Raw genomic sequence first — 19,842 nt, forward strand, 5'->3', positions numbered from 1 at the left:
TTTGACCTTCTAGGAGCAAAGTTTTCCAGCCTTCATTTCCTTCCTTGCTCCTAGGAGTTACTTTGTGACCACTGATTTGATCTGGGAACTGGAAAAGGCCCTCTGTTTTATCTAAGTTTTTCAAACCTCAGTCCAGCAACCTTGCTGTCGGGCATTTCAGTGAGCTGTGTGCAAAGGTTGGTTTTTTTTGTGTGAGGCTGGTACTAGTAACGTGTATCACCACTTCAGTTAGCTTTTGACAATTTGGGGAGCTCTCAGTTGATGAATTCATTTGGTTAAATTAGCATTTGAGGATCCACCTTTCAGTAAGATAAGCTGTACTGTTAGAGGCTGAATTTTAGGGATGGGGATTGACACAGATACAGTAAAAACAGGCAGAAAATTCTTCTTAAAAGGTAAAATGAGTATGTCATGTGAGACATCAGTGTCACTCCAAGAAAAACTTTGTTTTTGTTTTCAAGATGTTTCAGTTGCCAATGGAACGGCAGAGCTGTTGCACACAGAACACATCTGGTATCCCCGGATCCAAGAGGTAAAAGACAAGCGTTGTCTGCTTTTGGCTTCTTCATGTTTCTTCTCAGCTTCAATGTTGGTTGACCCAGGAAATAGCAGTTACTTTTACTGAGCCCTTCTTTTCTTTTTCAATTACTGATACGTTTATTTCTCTCGTTAAAGTAAATGTAGTTAAGCAACACTCTAGAATAAAGCATATGGAAATGTTTTGGGCAACCAGAAGGAATGGTTTCCTCCCTCCTGCACACCCACAGACCTGTGCACTCACACCCACCAGCACAACTAGCTGAGGTTGGTAGCTCCCTGGACAGAGCTACAGAGGCTCATCATCGACAGATAGAATTGTTCACCCTGGCCTCAGCATCTGCCTGTGTTCATTGAAAGAGCTAAAGATATTTGTCTGCCAAAGTGCAATTGAACAGAAGCAGACATGAAGTACAGCTGACAGTGTATTAATGTTTTCCAAAACCTGTGAGATAATTCACCATCAGTTCAGAATGAGCACAGATGTGGCCATTCTGCACACTAAAAACATCCCTTCAGAATTTCTGTCAACAACACTGTCTTGTCGACATCCTGGGGGCTCACTCTTTAAAGCTGAGAGTCTTTATGCTGCAGTGTTCCTCTAAGGCTGGTCTTTAAATGTTGTGTTTCTTAAATGGGAATTACAAATTTTTGCCTGCATCATTTAGCAGTGGAAAAGGCATGTGGGCCGTGTGTCCAGGACCCATTTCTGTAATACACCTGCCTCAGGAATGCAGGCCCCAGTTAGCGCCCACTGAAGTTTCTTGTCAGGTCCTGGGGAGTTTTCCAGCTGTCTCTCCCAAGGTAGATGATGTAATAACTTACTGCCTTGCAGAATTATCAGTCGTGGTTGTAGGTGACATTCTGAGCGTGCAATGTACAAGCAGCTCACTCTCATGTCTGTGCCATCTCTTGTTGCAGATCCAGGGGGCCATCATCATGTCCTCACTGATAGAAGTAGTCATCGGCCTCCTAGGCCTGCCTGGGGCTCTGCTGAAGTACATCGGTCCCTTGACCATTACACCTACGGTGGCCCTCATCGGCCTCTCTGGTTTCCAGGCAGCAGGGGAGAGAGCCGGGAAGCACTGGGGCATTGCCATGCTGTAAGTGGAAACATCTCTCCTCGTCCCACCACTGCGGGGCAGCCTTTAGGAACATTCACATAGACTTCAGGAGATAATGTTTTTCAATAATAAGAATGGTCTGACAGTTTCAACTTTATTTATTTCAAGCTAGGGAATAGTCAAAGGGTTTTTGACCCAGAGTTTGGGAAGTGACATACAGTTGAGGTATTATAGAGACACACTTAGCAGCCGTATGAAGAGTGTGGGTTGTAAGGTTTTAAGCTTTGGTAATGGGGTAAGGTGGTGGCACCATTTGTTTTTGACTTTTGAGGTCTTGCCAAGTCTCATGTGCATGGTGACATACTGAGAAGCCAATTAAAAAAATTTTTTTTTGATACCGAGTCTTCCTCTGTCACCCAAACTGGAGTGCAGTGGCACAATCTCAGCTCACTGCAACCTCCACCTCCCGGGTTCAAGCGATTCTTCTGTCTCGCCCTCCCGAGTAGCTGAGACTACAGGCACATACCACAACACCCGGCTGATTTTTTTTTTTTTTTTTAAGTAGAGACGAGGTTTCACCATGTTAGCCAGGATGGTCTCGATCTCCTGACCTCGTGATCCGCCCGCCTCGGCCTCCCAAAGGGCTGGGATTACAGGCGTGAGCCACTGCTCCCGGCCGAGAAGCCAAATTTTTATATCATGAGACTCAAAAATATTCAGAGTGGCAGGAGTCTGGAGTATTTCCAGAGAAGTTGCGGGAAAGGTCTGTTGGCATTGATGATGTGGCTCTTCTCCCCACGCCACACTGGGCTCTGCACTCCTGGCGGGTGGGTGGTTGGGGGAGGGACATGGTTTCTGCTGGGGTCCTGCTAGTCAGTGCCTGTCCTTTTGTATAGAATGTCACATCCATTAAAGATGTCCCTTGCCCTTTAAGTAAAGTTAACATTTTGTGTTAATGAAGTCACAGGGGAGTTTGATAATATTACTGATGATTAGAGCCACAGAACTCTTTGTAACACAGAGCCCACATTCTCTGTGTGTCTGCAGAGCATGTTTAAGAATTGATTATGTGTGGGTATATGGTTCCATTACTCTGGAATTTAACCAGCCAGTAAAATTCCTTTTCTTTCTTTCTTTTTTTTTTTTTTTTTTTTTTTTGAGACGGAGTCTCGCTCTGTCGCCCAGGCTGGAGTGCAGTGGCGCAATCTCGGCTCACTGCAAGCTCCGACTCCCGGGTTCACGCCATTCTCCTGCCTCAGCCTCCCGAGTAGCTGGGACTACAGGCGCCCGCCACTGCGCCCGGCTAATTTTTTCTATTTTTAGTAGAGACGGGGTTTCACCATGGTCTCGATCTCCTGACCTTGTGATCCGCCCGCCTCGGCCTCCCAAAGTGCTGGGATTACAGGCGTGAGCCACCGCGCCCGGCCTGAGTAAAATTCCTAAAACAAAATAAGTCATCACATAAGAGGATTTTTCATTTGTTTTGTTTTGTGAAATATTCTGCAGTTATTTAATAACAGGTGGTATTTATTGATCTTTTACTACGCATCAGTCCTTTATATAACACTTGTATATAGTATCAGATAAGGTACATCCTAGTGTAATCCCGTTTAATAGCAGAGGACACTGAGCACCACAATGTAATGTTATTTGCCCAGAGTCATACAGTGAGTTAAGTGGCCAACGTGGGTTTCAAAACCCAAGTGTTGGAAATGGGCCTGAACCCATCCTACTCAATCCTGTTCTGTGTATTAGAACATGACGTACAAATAAAAGTGAACCATAGCAGAATTGTTTTCTACACTTTACAAATTAAGGTGTGTGAAAATACCAAGTTTTTTTCTTTAAACAAGGTTTGAAGGAGGCACATCTCACACATAAGCATGAATATTCATCATCATGCTTTCCCAAAACTGTTCCTTTTTTGAGATGGAGTCTTGCTCCGATGCCCAGGCTGGAGTACAATGGCGCTATCTTGGCTCACTGCAATCTCTGCCTCCCGAGTTTAAACAATTCTCCTGCCTCAGCCTCCCAAGTAGCTGGGATTACAAGCACCCACCACCACGCCCAGCTAGTTTTTGTATTTTTAGTAGACACGGGGTTTCACCATGTTGGCCAGGCTGGTCTCAAACTCCTGACCTCATGTGATCTGCCCACCTGGGCCTCCCAAAGTGCTGGTATTACAGGCGTGAGCCACTGTGCCCAGCCCAAAATTGTTCTTAATATTCTCATTTCTCCAAATGTTGGTCAAAACATTCTTCACACCAGCAGAGGTGGGAAGATGGCATGTAAGAATATTCTTTCAGCAAAATATAATTAATGCCAAAACGGAAAAATAGTAGGTATAGTACAGTAAAATTTGAAACCAGTAACAAAAGAATGAACAAAACCCACAAAGCACTTAGAAGCTTAAAAAAAAAAAGTGTTAAATATCTCTCTCAGAGGGGAAATTGAAAATTTGCAATTAATTACTGATAGTTTAGGAAATGATGGCAAGAATAGCACCAGTCACACTTAGTAGCCAGAGGTGTTCTCAAGAAAATTCACAGCCTTTAAAGCAGTTACAGCACATGAAGAATTTCACTAGCTAAGAAAACAGTACAAAAAAATGAACCTAGTAAAAGCAGGGGGAATGAATTAATAAAGATACAGAAAATGTGAAACAGATAGAAGTGGTAAATCTGAAAGCTGGTCTCTTGAGGGGAAAAAAAACCCAACGTAGACAAACTTCTGGCAAAGCTAAGCAGGATAAGAGGATGCCTGTGCAGGTAGATCTGCCACAGATCCCGTCAGAGGGAGCTAAACTGTTACCTCCCCGCAAATTAAAACAAAAAGTAAGAAAATAGTGGTTTTCAGAAAAGCCTAAGTAACCAAAATTGATTCCTCCTCACTGTAAGTATGGGGGTGCCTCCAAACTTGATCCTGGCCCTTCTCTCCATGCACTTCCCCCGAGGAGATCGCATTTCTTTGAAGGTGAATATTTCCGCGGAAACCTGTAGTTCAGTCAGACCTGTGAACTCCAGATTTACAGAGCCAGCCCCCAGCTTGTCCTCTCCACTTGCTGTTACACAAGACATCTTCAACTGTAAATGAAAAAAGCCCCAGACTTTTGACTCCTTTCCAACCCCCGAAACCAGTTTCTTCTGCCTTCCTCCTTTCGGTAAATGGCACAACCGTGCTCTCAGTTGCTTCAGCCAGAAATGTCTATCTGCTCTTGAGTCTTCATTTCCCCTCATCCCTCACACAGCCCGTCCTGCCCTTCCTCCTCCAGAACAAGTTCTAAAGCTGCTCTCTTTTCCAGGCCTTCACTGCCACCACCGTCTGCGAGCCTCGCCCTCGGCCGTTGATTCCTCACTGTCCCCAACTTCTCCCTCATGTCTCCCAGGGGTCCTCCTCTGTCCCCTCCTTTTGAAACATCAGTTAGACACAAGCTAGAATTCTGGAAGCTTTGGGGTCTTCTTACTGTTCCAATGTGTGGAGCCTCACGTGCTGCCCTTGGTGGGTGTGTGTGCATCTCTTGGCCTGGATACCTGGAGCCCCTTTGCTCTGGGCACCCAGGCATGCAGAGGTGGGACATGATCTTGAATTATTTAGATGCCTTCCTCCACTCCACCCTTACTTGTCTCTTTCTGTAACCTCTTCTTGAAGCCTCCTGGACTCTTCCTCTTTCTTCTCCTGTTTTCTCTCTCTTTGTCTTTCTTCTCTATTTGTGAGAACTATCTTTTGCTTTATCTCTTATTCCTTCTGCCAAGACTGTCATTTATGCCCTGGTGTTTTTTCAGTTTCTAAGAGCTCTTCTGTGTCCTTGGGCTGTCAGCTCTGTGAGGGCAGGGCCTATGTGCTGGGCGGGTCACTTCGGTACCCCCAGCACCTGCCCCTCCCATGGCTGAGCTGGCGCTCAGTGAGCAGGTTGTGAACTAATGAAGAAAGGCTCAGGAAGCCCCGTAAACCCATGACCACAAGAGCAACCAAAATAGTTATTGAAGGACTCTGATTCCTAAAAGAAGCCCTGGGTCCAGATGGTTAGACAACAAGTTCTTTCAGTCTTCAAGGAGGAGAGAAGATATGCACCGTTTAAACTGTTCCAGAGCTCTGTGAAAGGAGGGAAACTCCCCAGCCAATCTTAGCAGCAAATTCTGACTGAACTAATACAAAAGGAGAGCCATGGACCATCGTTTTCTTTCCTGGGGTTGTGTTAAAAACAAACAGATCCTGAGCTGATGGATGTATTGTGGCACATTCTAAGCAACGAGCCCTGAGTTCAAATGTCTTCAGGTAGCATGCTCAAGTTCTGCATCATTCTCTACTGTAAGGCTCCTTCCAATCTTTAACAATGCAAATGTGCAAAAGACTCTATTCACCTTCAGAAAAGGGCCTTAGTGTCCAGCCCTGTCCACCCTTCATTTGTTTTTTAAATGCCACACATCTATAAGCATATCTTGGTAGACTATTCCTTAGAGCATGTTTGGGAAGATGCTGCTACGGATAACACAATGAAAGAACAAGGCATAATGTGTCATTTCAATAATTCACAGATGGTCAGATATTAAAGTGTGTTGAAATCGATCGTGGCTGCATGGTAGGTTTTATTTTATTTTTTTTAGTTTTGAGACAGGGTCTCACTTCATCACCCAGGCTGGAGTGCAGTGTCACGATCTCAGCTCACTGCGGCCTCTGACTCCTGAGTTCAGGCGATTCTTATTCGTCAGCCTCCCAAGAGTACCTGGGACTACAGGGTAGATTTTACTAATAAGCTCTTATTGATAAAAACTATGGTAATAGTCCCCTCCCCTAAATTTTATTTGTAAAATTCAACCTACGTCCTTGCTGCAAACTTAGCAATGTGAGAACAGAAGGAATTTTTTTTTTTTGAGACAGCGTTTCAGTCTTGTTGCCCAGGCTGGAGTGCAATAGGGCAATCTCGGCTTACCGCAACCTCCACTTCCCAGGTTCCAGCAATGCTCCTGCCTCAGCCTCCCAAGTCTCTGGGATTACAGACATCTGCCACCACTCCCAGCTAATTTTTTGTATTTTTAGTAGAGACAGGGTTTCACCATGTTGGCCAGGCTGGTCTCAAACTCCTGACCTCAGGTGATCCACCCACCTCAGCCTCCCAAAGTGCTGGGATTACAGGTGTGAGCCACCGCACCCGGCTGTACAGAAGGATCTTTATGTATAAGATAAAAATGCCTCATACTTGAATGATGAAATATTCAAATCAGGAACTTAAATAAGCTTGTTTATTATCACTGGTATCATTTAAAGTTATTCTAGATGTGCTAATCAATGTATAAAACAAGAAAGTAAAATAATGTGGATCCATACCAAAAAGATCAGAGAGGAGAGGGGATGGTGACTTGCCTGTAGAGGAATTAAATACATTCCACAGCTTCGTAAATAATATGGTGGTCCTGGGACAGGGATAGACATCGGTAGAGCAGAGTAAGAAGAACAGAATCAAAGAAAAATAAGTATTTAGTATAGATGACAGTCATATTTGAAACCAGTAGGGAATGGACAAATTGTGTAGGAAAAACTAACTTTTTGGGAAAAAGTTAGACTCCTAATTTATATCAAATTATATTTCAGTTGAACTAAGACTTAAATATATAAAATAACCACGAAAGTGCTAGAAGAAAACCTAAATAAGTATTTAATCCTAAGGGAGGGAAGATCTTTCTTAAAGCAGATATTGAAGAGAGAGAGAAAGAAAGATTTTACTACTGACACATTTAAAACATCAAAAAGCACTGAATTAAAAACAAATCTGGTATGGTGGCTCACACCTGTAATCCCAGCACTTTGGGAGGCTGAGGTGGGCAGATCACTTGAGCTCAGGAGTTCTCAACCAGCCTGGCCAACATGGTGAAACTCCGTCTCTACTAAAAATACAAAATGAGCCAGGTGTAGTGGCAGGCGCCTGTAATCTCAGCTACTCCGGAAGCTGAGGCACATGAATCACTTGAATCCAGGAGGTGGAGGTTGCAGTGAGCCGAGATTGCACTTGAACCCAGGAGGGGAAGGTTGCAGTGAGCTGAGATTGCGCCACTGCACTCCAGCCTGGGCGACAGAATGAGACTCTGTCTCAAAAAAAAGCTGGGAAAATACTCATAAAAATGTCACAAGAAAGGCTAATATCCCTAACTTGTAAAGAGTTCTACTAGTTAAAAGTGAGAGAGGCCGGGTGCAGTGGCTCCAGCGTGTAATCCCAGCACTTTGGGAGGCCAAGACGGGCAGATCATGAGGTCAGGAGATCGAGACCATCCTGGCTAACACGGTGAAACCCCATCTCAACTAAAAAAAAACAAAAAACTAGCCGGGGACATGGCGGGCGCCTATAGACCCAGCTACTCAGGAGACTGAGGCAGGAGAATGGCATGAACCCAGGAGGCAGAGCGTGCAGTGAGCTGAGATCCGACCACTGCACTCCAGCCTGGGCGACAGAGCGAGACTCTGTCTCAAAAAAAAAAAGTGAGAGAATCCCAGTGGAGTAATGGATGAGGAGTGTGATAGGAGTAGCCATTTAGCAAAAAAGGAACTACACCTAGCTCATTAATGTGTGAAAAAGGTTTATGCTCCCAATTTATTAAAATGTGTATTACCTACATGATTCTGTTGGAATTGAGAGTGAATGAGTGGTACAAACCAAGTCATTCCAATACAGATGGGGTTTAAAGACAGAGTCTCAGGGAGGTTAGTGCGGCCGGTCAGTGACTGCTCTTTCTGGCACAGTGCGTGTGTCCTTGGTAGGACCTGCATTTTAAAACCTTTTTTTTTAAATTGACTTTTCTTATGGAAAATTTCAAACCTATCCAGAAGTGAAGACAATAGTTTAATGAACCGCCATGTGTCAATCCCAGGCACTCCAAAACAGTATACTTTTATCTATAGCCCACTGTTTTTCATCCCCCTCCAATTCAGTTACATTCTAGGTATTTGAAATTTAACAGTGATTGAGCACAGAAATCTAAAGTAAAATAGTCACCTCCTACTCTATGTCTCAAAAAAAACCTCATGATTGTTAACTAGCAAAAAAGTTTGTTTTTATCCTTACATATTTTTATATTTTTATGCAAATAAGCACAAACTAGCATATATACAGCTTCAACATAATTTTATTTGCTTTTACCCCAGTAATTTGTTGGGTTTACTGCTCCTAGACAGCATGTTTACACTGATCTCTTTCTTTCTAAATCTGCACAGTGTTTAATATAGTCTATAATTTATTCAACCATTTCTCAATTGATACTCATGCATGTAGCTTAAATTTTTGCTGCTACAAAAAAAATTGTTGAAATATATACCTCAATGTGTAAAGACTGAGTATTAGAAGCAATGATGATACAGTTTTTCAATTAAAGCTGTTTATGTTGCTTCCGATGTCATACAGTATGGGAATTGTTAAACAAGCTGTGGTGTGTCCATAAAACAGAATACTAAAGCAGTTACTGAGGTGCTAATGCAAATCTCTGTCTGATGAGGTGGAAAAGCAAATAGGTGAGGCAGGTCAGGAAGCTGCTTAAAACTTGATGCCAGTTTGGCTTAGATGATAACCTGTTCATGTCTGGGGACAAGGAAGATGACAATGTGTCTTCCTCCAGCACCCAGCAAATATCCAGGGAATGAAGGCCATTCAGAACAGATAGACCACAATATTATATGGTTTTATCACTCAAGGGGGATTATGGATGATCTTCAGGGTTTTATTTTTTCTTTCTGCTTACCTGTCTTTTAAATTTTTTCTACAATTTAGTGTGCATTACTTGCATGACATTTTAAAGTAAAAGTTAGCAAAGGTAAACATGAGGTGAAAAGCATGCAGTGGAGTAGACAGCAGCCCATCCTGAGAGCTGAGGCTGAAACGCTTCATCCCTTTGCTCAGTTAAGATGTGTGGACATGGGCAGGTCTGCATCTCTAAGCTGCTGCCTCTCTGTCCCAGGGTGCCCGCCCCCAGGTGTATTTGAGACTAAAAATAAACTCAAAGTAGACAGGTTTTAGAGCAGAAAGAAATAGTCATGTTCATCCGCTGCCTAATCTGCTTTCTAAATTTGAGTTGCCGATTTGGGCCTGAGATCTGAGTGTCCCTCCTCAAATTCTGTGTGGTCTCAGTCGCCTCTTAAATGTGCAGGTGTGTTGCCTGAAATAATGATGACGAAAATAGCAGACTTGGGGCATCTTCGGATCTCCTAATATTCACTCTGAAACAAATAGGTAGCATTTTTTTTTTCCCAACATGAAAATTATATGTAGGTCTAAATTTAAAATATTCCAGTTTTAGTATCCCTTGTTACCATATTGTTTTGTGTTAAACTTCACTATCCCGGAGGAATTGAAATAACATGGGCACTGTGTGCGTTTTCAACCTTGAACTGGTACTGGCGGAGACCCCCGATGGATCACCAGTTCACTGAAGTGCCTGAGTAGGCGGGGAGACCCGTGGAGCAACACACGCCTGTTCTCCAACCGGGATGCCATCCACACCTCATGAGGAATGTGACAGTGGAGTCACACTTGACCGGCTGTCGATGGAGCTAATGATGCCATCTCAGCAGCTGGAACTGTGCCCAGGAACAATTAAGCTTAGCTTTGACTGAGAACCTACTCTTGCTGCCAGCTCTACTTCAGGTCTTAAGTGAAGGAGCGAGACCACGTGGAGGCTTAGACGCATTGTTGGGTACCAGTTTTGTTTTGGTGATGAGTAAATCCACCTGGGGAATGGGAAGTGGCCCCACATCTGCCAGCTCCATGGGACACCAGACCGATGTCACGGACTGGTGTGTCAGGAAGTGCCGTGGTCCTGCTGTGGAGGAGTCGGCGCCTGTCGCTGCCTCCCATAGCACTTAGTGCAGTTCAGTCAGGACCGTGAGGCTCAAGGAGAGGGACTTCTCGCAGCCCAGCCTCCCTGCCCTGTGACCAGGGTGCCAGAAGGAAAGAGTTCAGTTCAAGCCACAGAGCTAGATTCCTGGCCTCGCAATGCTGCAACCCTAGCCGTGTGATCTTGACCTCTGGCTTTGTCTCTGTGAAAAGGAGACGATCATAGAAGCCACCCCATAAGGTTGAGATGATGCACAGGAAGACATTAGTGTAGTGTCTGGCACACAGAAGCCTCTCAGGAATGTTATTAATACTGAATTCTACTGTATGTAGTTTTCTTAAACAGTGAAGCTTCACTTTTTGCTCTTTTAAAAGTAATTTATGCGTGCTGTAAGTAAATTGGAAAATACAGAAAAGTGGGAAAACTAGTTGCAAATCATGTAACTACTCAAAGCGAATCCCTGGGAGAATTTTGGATCATGTCCTTCTTACCTGTTTGTGTGTACATGCAGTAGTTTCTTGGTTTGCTTTGTAGTTAATTCGTAGTTCGAATCTTACAGTTTATGTTGTATCTGGCATCCTTTCCCCTTCCATAGTGTAAGCTTTTCCCATCAATGTATACATTCTTTGGGTTCTCTTATTCTAGTTAGGAAGAGCTGTCCTAAGGCATTTACCTCAGAATTTCATTTCGGTATCAAGAAATGCTAGGCAAGTTAGTTGTAACATCTTCCCCTAAAGTAGTGTTTCAAAAAGATGTACGTTCCAATAGATGTACTGTTTCTCAAATAGTAGTTCAGAGGACTAGCAGCTTTCTAGGTAAATAAATTGAACACTATGTCAGTTTTGCCATAGAAGCTTCGAGTGTTATTTTACAACAGAGACATAACAGCTTTTGACCTAGTTTGTTTTCTTTCTCTCCTCAGGACAATATTCCTAGTATTACTGTTTTCTCAATATGCCAGAAATGTTAAATTTCCTCTCCCGATTTATAAATCTAAGAAAGGATGGACTGCGTACAAGTTACAGCTGTTCAAAATGTTCCCCGTGAGTAGCTGGCTTCTTCCCCTGCTGATATTTTTGCCTTTGGATAATACGTAAGATGATTAAGGGAAGGGAGGGTTTTAAGCAGGCGCCCCTTGGGGGATCACGTCTGTGCAGTGATATCAGGGTACTAATGACCACTCAAATCATCATAGACTTAAAGGTTCTGATTGTGAAATGAGAGCACATCCTTTTAGCAGTGCCACAGGAAGGGGACACTGTCGTTGGGACTGAGTGAGATTCGACTCCACGTGGCCTCTGCAGGCACAATGTCCATGCTTGTTTTACTAGCCAGACTTTGGAATGGGTAAGATAAATTCACCTGAATGAAACTGCTCTCTCAGTGAGATTCCATTCAAGGAAGAATACGTCTGCAGAGTGCTGACTGTGGTGGGCTCTGGGGTGTGATGTTCAGACCGCGGGAAGAAGTGTTTTTTGCCAATACCTGTGAGCCCTGCTGGCCTGACAGAGCTTCCCCTTGACCACTCCAGATCATCCTGGCCATCCTGGTATCCTGGCTGCTCTGCTTCATCTTCACAGTGACAGACGTCTTCCCTCCCGACAGCACGAAGTATGGCTTCTACGCTCGCACGGATGCCAGGCAGGGCGTGCTGCTGGTAGCCCCGTGGTTTAAGGTTCCGTACCCATGTAAGTATTCTGATGGCCAGAGGGGTCAGGAGCCCAGGAGGGCCCAACCGAGAGGGGTTGGAAGTTGGCAGAACAGCCTTCTTTGTCCCAGAATGTGTCCTGAGGGTCTTGCCATTCTGGTCAGGAGAGGATTAGACAGCAAGTAAGAGAGGCCCTGTCCCCAGAGAGCAGAAGCCAACACACAGAGACTGACTGGCTCCCTTCTCAGATTAGCTAGCTGTCTCTTTTGGATCTGCTAGGATGAAATCCGGGACAAGGTGTCTCTTGCCAGGTTGAGGCTTTGGTGGCCAGGATTTGAGGGCAGCTGTTTAGATAGGCAAGTATAGAGCTGCTTGGTCCCAGAGCTGCCAAAGTGGAAAGACGTGAGTGGGAACAGCCTGGGGATTAGCAAGCAACCTGCTCAAGCATGATGGAATTTATATAATCTCTTAATGGGCAGCCATAATCTTTTAAATTTGGCCACAGCTGTAGAGGTAAGTTGATAGTCACTAGTGGCCAAAAGCTGCATCTTAATTTGAGTGTTGTGTAACTCTTGGGGGTGTGAATGCATTCCCTAGCTGGGGTGTCACCTGGACTGGTAGCTAGCCCTGTCTAGGTGATCCCAGTGGTTGTTACCCACTTGGTTCCATTGTGAAGACTCTAGTCCCAGCGTTTGGGTTTTTATTAGAATTGGGGCCTGAGCTTAGTCAGGTTCAGCCCACTTCTTTCCCTGTTTAACCATCTTACTTTCATTTTTTATAATGGCAAGGAGAAAAAGAGAGAAGCCAAGAATTTTAAGGTTGGGTTAAAGAGGACTGCTCTGAGCATGTTGAATGATGAGTGTTGGCTGTTCTTTTTGTTCTTAATACACTTGGGAAAGCTTTAAAAAGTTTCGTCTTTCAGGCGGGACACGGTGGCTCATGCCTGTAACACCAGCACTTTGGGAGGCCGAGGCGGGAGGATCACCTGAGGTCAGGAGTTCAAGACCAGCCTGGCCAACATGGTGAAACCCCATCTCTACAAAAATACAAAAATCAGCCAGGCATGATGGCGGGTGCCCGTAATTCCAGCTACTTGGGAGGCTGAGGCGGGAGAATCGCTTGAATCTGGGAGGTGGAGGTTGTAGTGAGTCGAGATCGCACCACTGCACTTCACCCTGGGAGATAGAGCAAGACTGTCTCAAAAAAAAAAAAAAAAAAAAAAATTATCTTTCTAAAATAACTTTCTATCAGATGGTATGGTTTAAGTATGCACTTATACAGACCTGTTCTTTCTCCAAGAAAGAATGTGCATGGCTCATAAACATACCTATAGTCTGAGATAAAATGAAATTACAATTAGTTGATGAGGCAGTCAGGGCAAGGAGTGGGGGGAGGCGGGGGTGGCGGGTGGGTAGAAGCACCCACAGCACTTACACGGTGGTCTTCTGCTTGTGTGGGCAACTCCCAAGGTGGGTGCCAGTGGGAACACAAGCTGGGCTGTCCAGGAAGGGCAGCTGTACAGGTGCTGGGGCCAAAGGGAGTTCACTAGGACCCAAGGGGCCCTGCACAGGAAGGCAAAACTTAGAGCATCTGAGGTTGTGCTGGCCATGAGCGAGCACGTAGGGCTCCTGGCCTGCTGAGGGCTGGTGCGGTACCAGAGCTCCACTAGCTAGAAGGCCACCCCCAGGGATATAGTCGTACTACTCTGTACATATGTAGTGCTCTCCAGTGCTTTGTCTCAGTCCGGAGAGAGGCTTTCGAATACCTGAGCCGTACTTTTCAGTGTTTAGTACACTAGGCATAATCTGGACTCATAATCTGTAATATAGATACCTGGAGCAAAATGTCAACAGTGCTGAGGTTGAGAAGCCCTGCTGTCAAGTAACAAACTAAATGGAAGTTTCTTGGTAAAAGGAGATATGAAATAACAGATTCAAGATAGAAGGCTGGAAGTCAACAGGGTCTTTAAGAAAAAAAATATATATAGATATAGATCCAAAGGAAAAAGGATCAAAATAAGAATCCCCCCTCAAAATCAAGACACTAAACTGAAACCAGAATGCTACAACAATAACATAACAGTATAAAAGATAATTTAGAAAAAGCAAAATGTTGCTTGGTATCGAAGGCCTCTGAACAAGGAAAATCCATTCCAAATTAACCTGGAGCTGATATGTTGAGCAGGCTTCTTGCTGGTGGCATAGGGTGTGTCGAGCCCCGTCCATCAACCTGTGTACTTTGTACCCCTGACCAAGGGCCGCCTCTGCATCCCCTGGCTGCTCCCACAGAGTGAACCAGCCCGAGGCAGGAGCAGTTCTGCCCTTAACCACACTCCAGGCTTATTCTGCACGTCTGACTTTGTATCCTTTCTCTTCCCAATCCAGTGGTTGCTCTAGGCTACCTACAACACAGGCCAAACCCCTGAGATGGCTTAGATGGCTTTTGGAACCCTTCCCGAACTTGCCTCCTGTCCCATGCTCTGCATGAGAGCTTTGCATCCACCAGAACACCTTCTTTCAAACCCCACCCCCTCGACCCTCCCCATCCCTGGAGGGGCACCTCCATTCCCACCTCCTCCTCAGATCCTTTGCTGGCCAGGGCCTCACTTTGCCTTTTCCTGACCTCCTCACTGGTGTTCCTTGTGACCCAGCTCGGCTTGCATCCACTTTTGAAGTTGAGCCATGGCCCTCTCCCCGGATCTTTTGGAGTGTCGTGTGCCCCCAGCTACATTGTTGGCTCCTGCATGAGAGACCATGTTTTAGCCATCGTTCTTTTTCCACTGTGCTTTCTCCTCAGTGGGTGTATTATAACTAATGCTTCAAGTAAAGAAGGGCTACTCCTTTATCAAAGGAATCTATTCATTCTCACACTGAAAGAGACCCATGCTGTTTTTATTAAATAAGATCTATGGCTTTCAAGTCCAAATAAATATACTTGTAAAGAAAAACATATCTAATGAGGGATTAAGTAAATGCCTCACTTTGCTTTCTGAAACTATTTAATTTCATAACTTGGTTTATGATTTAAAAATAAGGTTCTGGTATTATAGTAGAGAAGGACTATCCATACATTATGGATGTTTTACTGTTGGGATTTAAATTTAGCTGGTGATTTCTCACTGCTTTTTCACTTGATGCCCTCCCCTGGGGAAGGCCACTGCTGCTTTGTACCCTGCTCTGTGCAGCAGGGTTGTAAATCCCTCATGCAAACTTCCCAACACGGCAGGCCACTTTCAGTTGTTATTTAGTAGACGCCGAGTGTGGCTTGGAAGCAGGAAAGAGAAGTTACGGCCTCTTCCAGCCCAGCGTTCTTCCTGTTTTTGTTTTTGTTTTTTTTTTTTGAGATGGAGTCTTGCTCTATCACCTAGGCTGGAGTGCAGTGGCGTAGTGTTGGCTCACTGCAACCTCTGCCTCCTGGGTTCAAGTGATTCTCCTGCCTCAGCCTCCCTAATAGTTGGGATTACAGGCACGCGCCACCTCACCTGGCTAATTTTTGTATTTTTAGTAGAAATGGGGTTTCACCATGTTGGCCAGGCTGATCTCGAACTCCTGACCTCGTGATCTGCCTGCCTTGGCCTCCCAGAGTGCTGGGATTACAGGCATGAGCCACCGCGCCCAGTCACGATGTCTTCTTTTAATTAAAGATACAGTGTGGATCAGTCTTCATTATGGCCCTCTTCATCTAACTTAGCAACTGTCCCAGGCCTCTGGTGCTTAAGATTTTAAAATGAACAGTTTCCACCAGCTCGAGAATCTGAGTGGATCTTGTAGAGTCTTGCAGCGTTCAGAAGGACTTTGGTTAACTGGTCCTGGTCACTTTGGCCTGCTTCTCTAGGAGCATTCATGGTTGTTTTCCTCCCACAGTTCAGTGGGGACTGCCCACCGTGTCTGCGGCTGGTGTCATTGGCATGCTCAGCGCGGTGGTCGCCAGCATCATCGAGTCTATTGGTGACTACTACGCCTGTGCACGGCTGTCCTGTGCCCCACCACCCCCCATCCACGCAATAAACAGGTATGTTCCTGAGAAGGCGAGTTCCTGATTGGTCCCAGCACCTTGTTTCTTTGTTGTTAGGTTCAGATTACCTTGAAGACAAAACCAAGAGTTTCAGCACAGCCCAGCCAAGCAGCAGGACTCTCATGACTGTTTGACACATCATTGCCCTTGTTCACTTTCATCTTCCTCGTCCATGACGTGGAACAGAATTCCTACCCTTCCTTAACTGCAGTGACATCAAATAAAACACTCTCTGCGAAACCACTGTAAGCCTTAAATTCAAAAACCACACGGCAAGCACCATACTTGTTCTTTGCTGTGTGTGTGTGTGTGTGTGTGTGTGTGTGTCATTTGGAGAGACAGATAGGTAAAATCAGTGTAGCTCTATGTGTATATATATATGTGTGTGTGTGTGTGTATATATATACACACACACACACACACACACACAGACACACACACAGAGAGAGTGAGTGCTACTTTGAGTTTCTGTTATCTTGCTTTTCCAACTGTTCTTTTTTTTTTTTTTTTTACACAAACTGAAATTTTTCTTGCGAGCAAAACAAGCTCTTCACTGTTTACAGGTTTTTTTTTGTTTGTTTCTTTTTGTTTTTAATTAAAAAAGACCCAGGGTCTCACTCTGTTGCCCAGGCTGCAGTGCAGTGGCTGTTCACAGGCACAGTCATAATGCACCACATGCTTGAACTCCTGGGCTCAAGCAATCCTCCCCCCTCAGCACCCTGAGTAGCTGAGACTGCAGGTGTGCACCACCGTATTTGGCTATACAGCACTATTTCTACGTTGCAAAAATTACCTGTTTTTTTCCCCTGTGTTTCCCCACCCAATCTTGGCTGCCATAATCAGACAGACAGAAAGCAAAAGGATATCATTTTCTCTCCCCTGTAGTGGAAACCTTAGCAGCAGGCAGTAGTAACTGCTCCAAGTCTGTCAATTAGATACATTCCAACTGTCCCCAAGGGTAAGCACTGTGTAATCTATGCTTGGTTACAGTTTATATAAACAGGGACAGGGATAGCAGAAATGAATGAAATCTGGGGGATCTAGGGTTTATGAACTATGGGGTTTATGATCTCAAAACATTTGGTCTTTAGCTTTTGGAAGTTGTTAGATAATTGCCCCTGAGGAGTCTGCAGAGAAAAGAAAACAGCCCAAATCCTCTTCTGTTCTCCAGCCAGCTCTGCCACCCCAGAAGGGACTGTGTGTGATGAGATCAATGGACTGGGCCTTGGCTCTGTTAGAGGGTTTTCAGTCCTAATATCCACATCTTTCTCTAGTGGAGCTGCTGCATATGATTAAATACCTGTATATCAATATGTTTGAAAGTGTCAGTACTTGTGAAATTATAAACCATTTCCTTCCTGATGAGACTGGATTTTAACAGTAAAGGATCACATCAATGTTTTATTTCCATAGACGGCCCATGTTTGTCTTGATGGCTTTATTTTCTGGCTAAAATCCTTTGCTTTCATTTGCAGTGATTTTAAAAACACTCGAATCTAACGTGTGATTTAGAGGGATACTTCTCAAAATGGAATGAGCTTTGGGGGTTCTATTAAAATGCAGATTCTGGCCGGGCGCGGTGGCTCACGCCTGTAATCCCAACACTTTGGGAGGCTGACGCAGGCGGATCACCCTGAGGTCAGGAATTCCAGACCAGCCTGGCCAACATGGTGAAACCCCATCTCTACTAAAAATACAAAAATTAGCCAGGCATGGTGGTGCAAACCTGTAATCCCAGCTACTTGGGAGGCAGGAGAATCTCTTGAACCCAGGAGGTGGAGATTGTAGTGAGCCGAGGTTGCGTCACTGCATTCCAGCCTAGGTGACAGAGATACTCTTAAAAAAAAAAAAAAAAAAATGGAGATTCTTTTTTGCTTCAGCAGGTCTGGGGTGGGGTCTGAGATTGTATTTTTAATCCCCCTCCCAGGAGATGTGGAAGCTGCAGGCTCTGGACCACATTTTTGGATTGCAGATGTGTAGAGGCTATTTCAGAATGAATGCATTATCCCATTGAATGAATGTTTTTCTTTCCTCCATTTCTTTACATTTTAGGGGAATTTTCGTGGAAGGCCTCTCCTGTGTTCTTGATGGCATATTTGGTACTGGGAATGGCTCTACTTCATCCAGTCCCAACATTGGAGTTTTGGGAATTACAAAGGTACACAGATTTTTCTAATTAAATGATTGGGCTTCTAAACATTCATCCATTTCATTGATCGGTCTGGCCACTGCAAGTTCCAAATGAGTGGGCCTCTGATTCTAAAAAATTATTTCTCTCCATCTCCTTTTTTTTTTTTTTAAGTGTTTATAATGCCTGTTTGGAAGTCTCTCCTCTCTTGCTGGTCCAGGTAGGGAGGCACTCCGTGCTGTCACTCCATCACGCAGTGTAGATATTTATAAAGCACCGACTCTGCCAGGCCACTGTTCGAGGCACTTGGGATACATCAGTGAATTAAAAAGTGGAGTTTACATTCTAGCAAGGGAAGACAGACAACCAACAGTCAGCATACTAAGTCCATAAATGATGCAGTATGTCAGCCAGTGACAAGCACCGGGGGAAACATGGGACAGGAAGCTTGGGGAGAGGGGGATTAGGTGTTAAATAGGGTGATCAGGTGACCTGAACACAGACCTGAAGGGTGGAGGGAGGGAGCCTGCAGATAACCTGGGGAAGAGCCTTCCAGGCCGGGGTGTGGCCAGGGCAGAGCCCTATCCTGGGAGTAGAAGGTCAGCAAGGAGGCCAGTGCGGGTCAGGGAGTCAGAGCAGGTGGGGTCTGCCAGGTAATTGAGGACCAGGTTACACAGGCAGGCAGGTAGGTAGGCAGTCACAGACTGCCTAAGTGGAAGGGGGTGCTGCAGGGAGCAGCTTGGTCTGATTTTTTTTTTTTTTTTTTTTAAGGATGGCTTTGACTGCAGTGATGAGAATAGACCATGGGGGGCTGGGCAAAAGGAGAAATGGGATCTCAACTGGGAGGTGTCACTAGTTTTAAATTAAGAGATGACCCACCATTGGCCATTGTACGTTGTGAAACTAAGACCATGAAAATTGGTTCACTGTCCTCGATGGCCTCCGTCTCGCAGGTCTCCCTCACCGAGGACTTGGGGTGAGCCCAGAAACCTTCTAGAACTGGTTGACCTCTGTCAAACTGGGAGGAGGGAGTGGATTTCGAAAGAACTCTCGCTTGCCATGTAAGATTCTATAATCAGATAAAGAGAATCAGATACTAAGTTTGATTAATCTTGATTGCAAATCCAGGTGACAGGGAGCCGCCGGGCATGCACGCACATGTCTGGTTTGTTTGTTGGTTTCCCCAAGTTGGCAGGACCCTGCCAGAGCTCAGCCTCAGGTGTGCCAATGGCCCCATCTGCCTGTTGCTCCTGGTATGGGGGATGCGAGGAAAGGCTGTCTGAGGGGCACTTGCTCCAGCATCGTCCTGGGAGTCCTATTGCTGCCCATGGTGAGACGCCAGTGCTGAGCACGGGGAGATGAGGGAATGATCTCATGAGCACAGAATGGGGCCTAAGCCATGCCACTCTTTAGCCAGTTTGCTGCCATGAGCTTGCAGGCATATAACTAATCCCAAATAAGATAGCCAACCCTCTGTATCTGTGGGTTCTACCAACTTCAAGTCAAAAATATTGCTTCTGAACTAATATTGTTTGTTTCTGTACTGTTCTGCATGAGCATGTACAGACTTTTTGTTGTCATTATTCTCTGAACAATGCAGTCTGACAACGATTTACAGAACAATTACATTGTATT

The 19,842-nt window shown here is 45.0% G+C and overlaps 1 protein-coding gene across 9 annotated transcripts in view; it reads left to right on the forward strand.

The window, feature by feature from the left end:
- The window catches only part of SLC23A2 (solute carrier family 23 member 2), a 150,092-nt gene that overhangs the window by 115,886 nt on the left and 14,364 nt on the right, over positions 1–19,842 (forward strand). For all 9 annotated transcript variants that reach the window (XM_028827430.2, XM_077948953.1, XM_077948952.1 and 6 more), the window contains 6 exon segments: positions 462–532; positions 1,459–1,640; positions 11,340–11,460; positions 11,949–12,105; positions 15,929–16,076; positions 18,132–18,237. In XM_028827430.2, coding sequence (XP_028683263.2) covers positions 462–532; positions 1,459–1,640; positions 11,340–11,460; positions 11,949–12,105; positions 15,929–16,076; positions 18,132–18,237 — 785 coding nt within the window.

Source organism: Macaca mulatta, chromosome 10 (assembly GCF_049350105.2).
Source record: "Macaca mulatta isolate MMU2019108-1 chromosome 10, T2T-MMU8v2.0, whole genome shotgun sequence".
NCBI lineage: Eukaryota > Metazoa > Chordata > Mammalia > Primates > Cercopithecidae > Macaca > Macaca mulatta.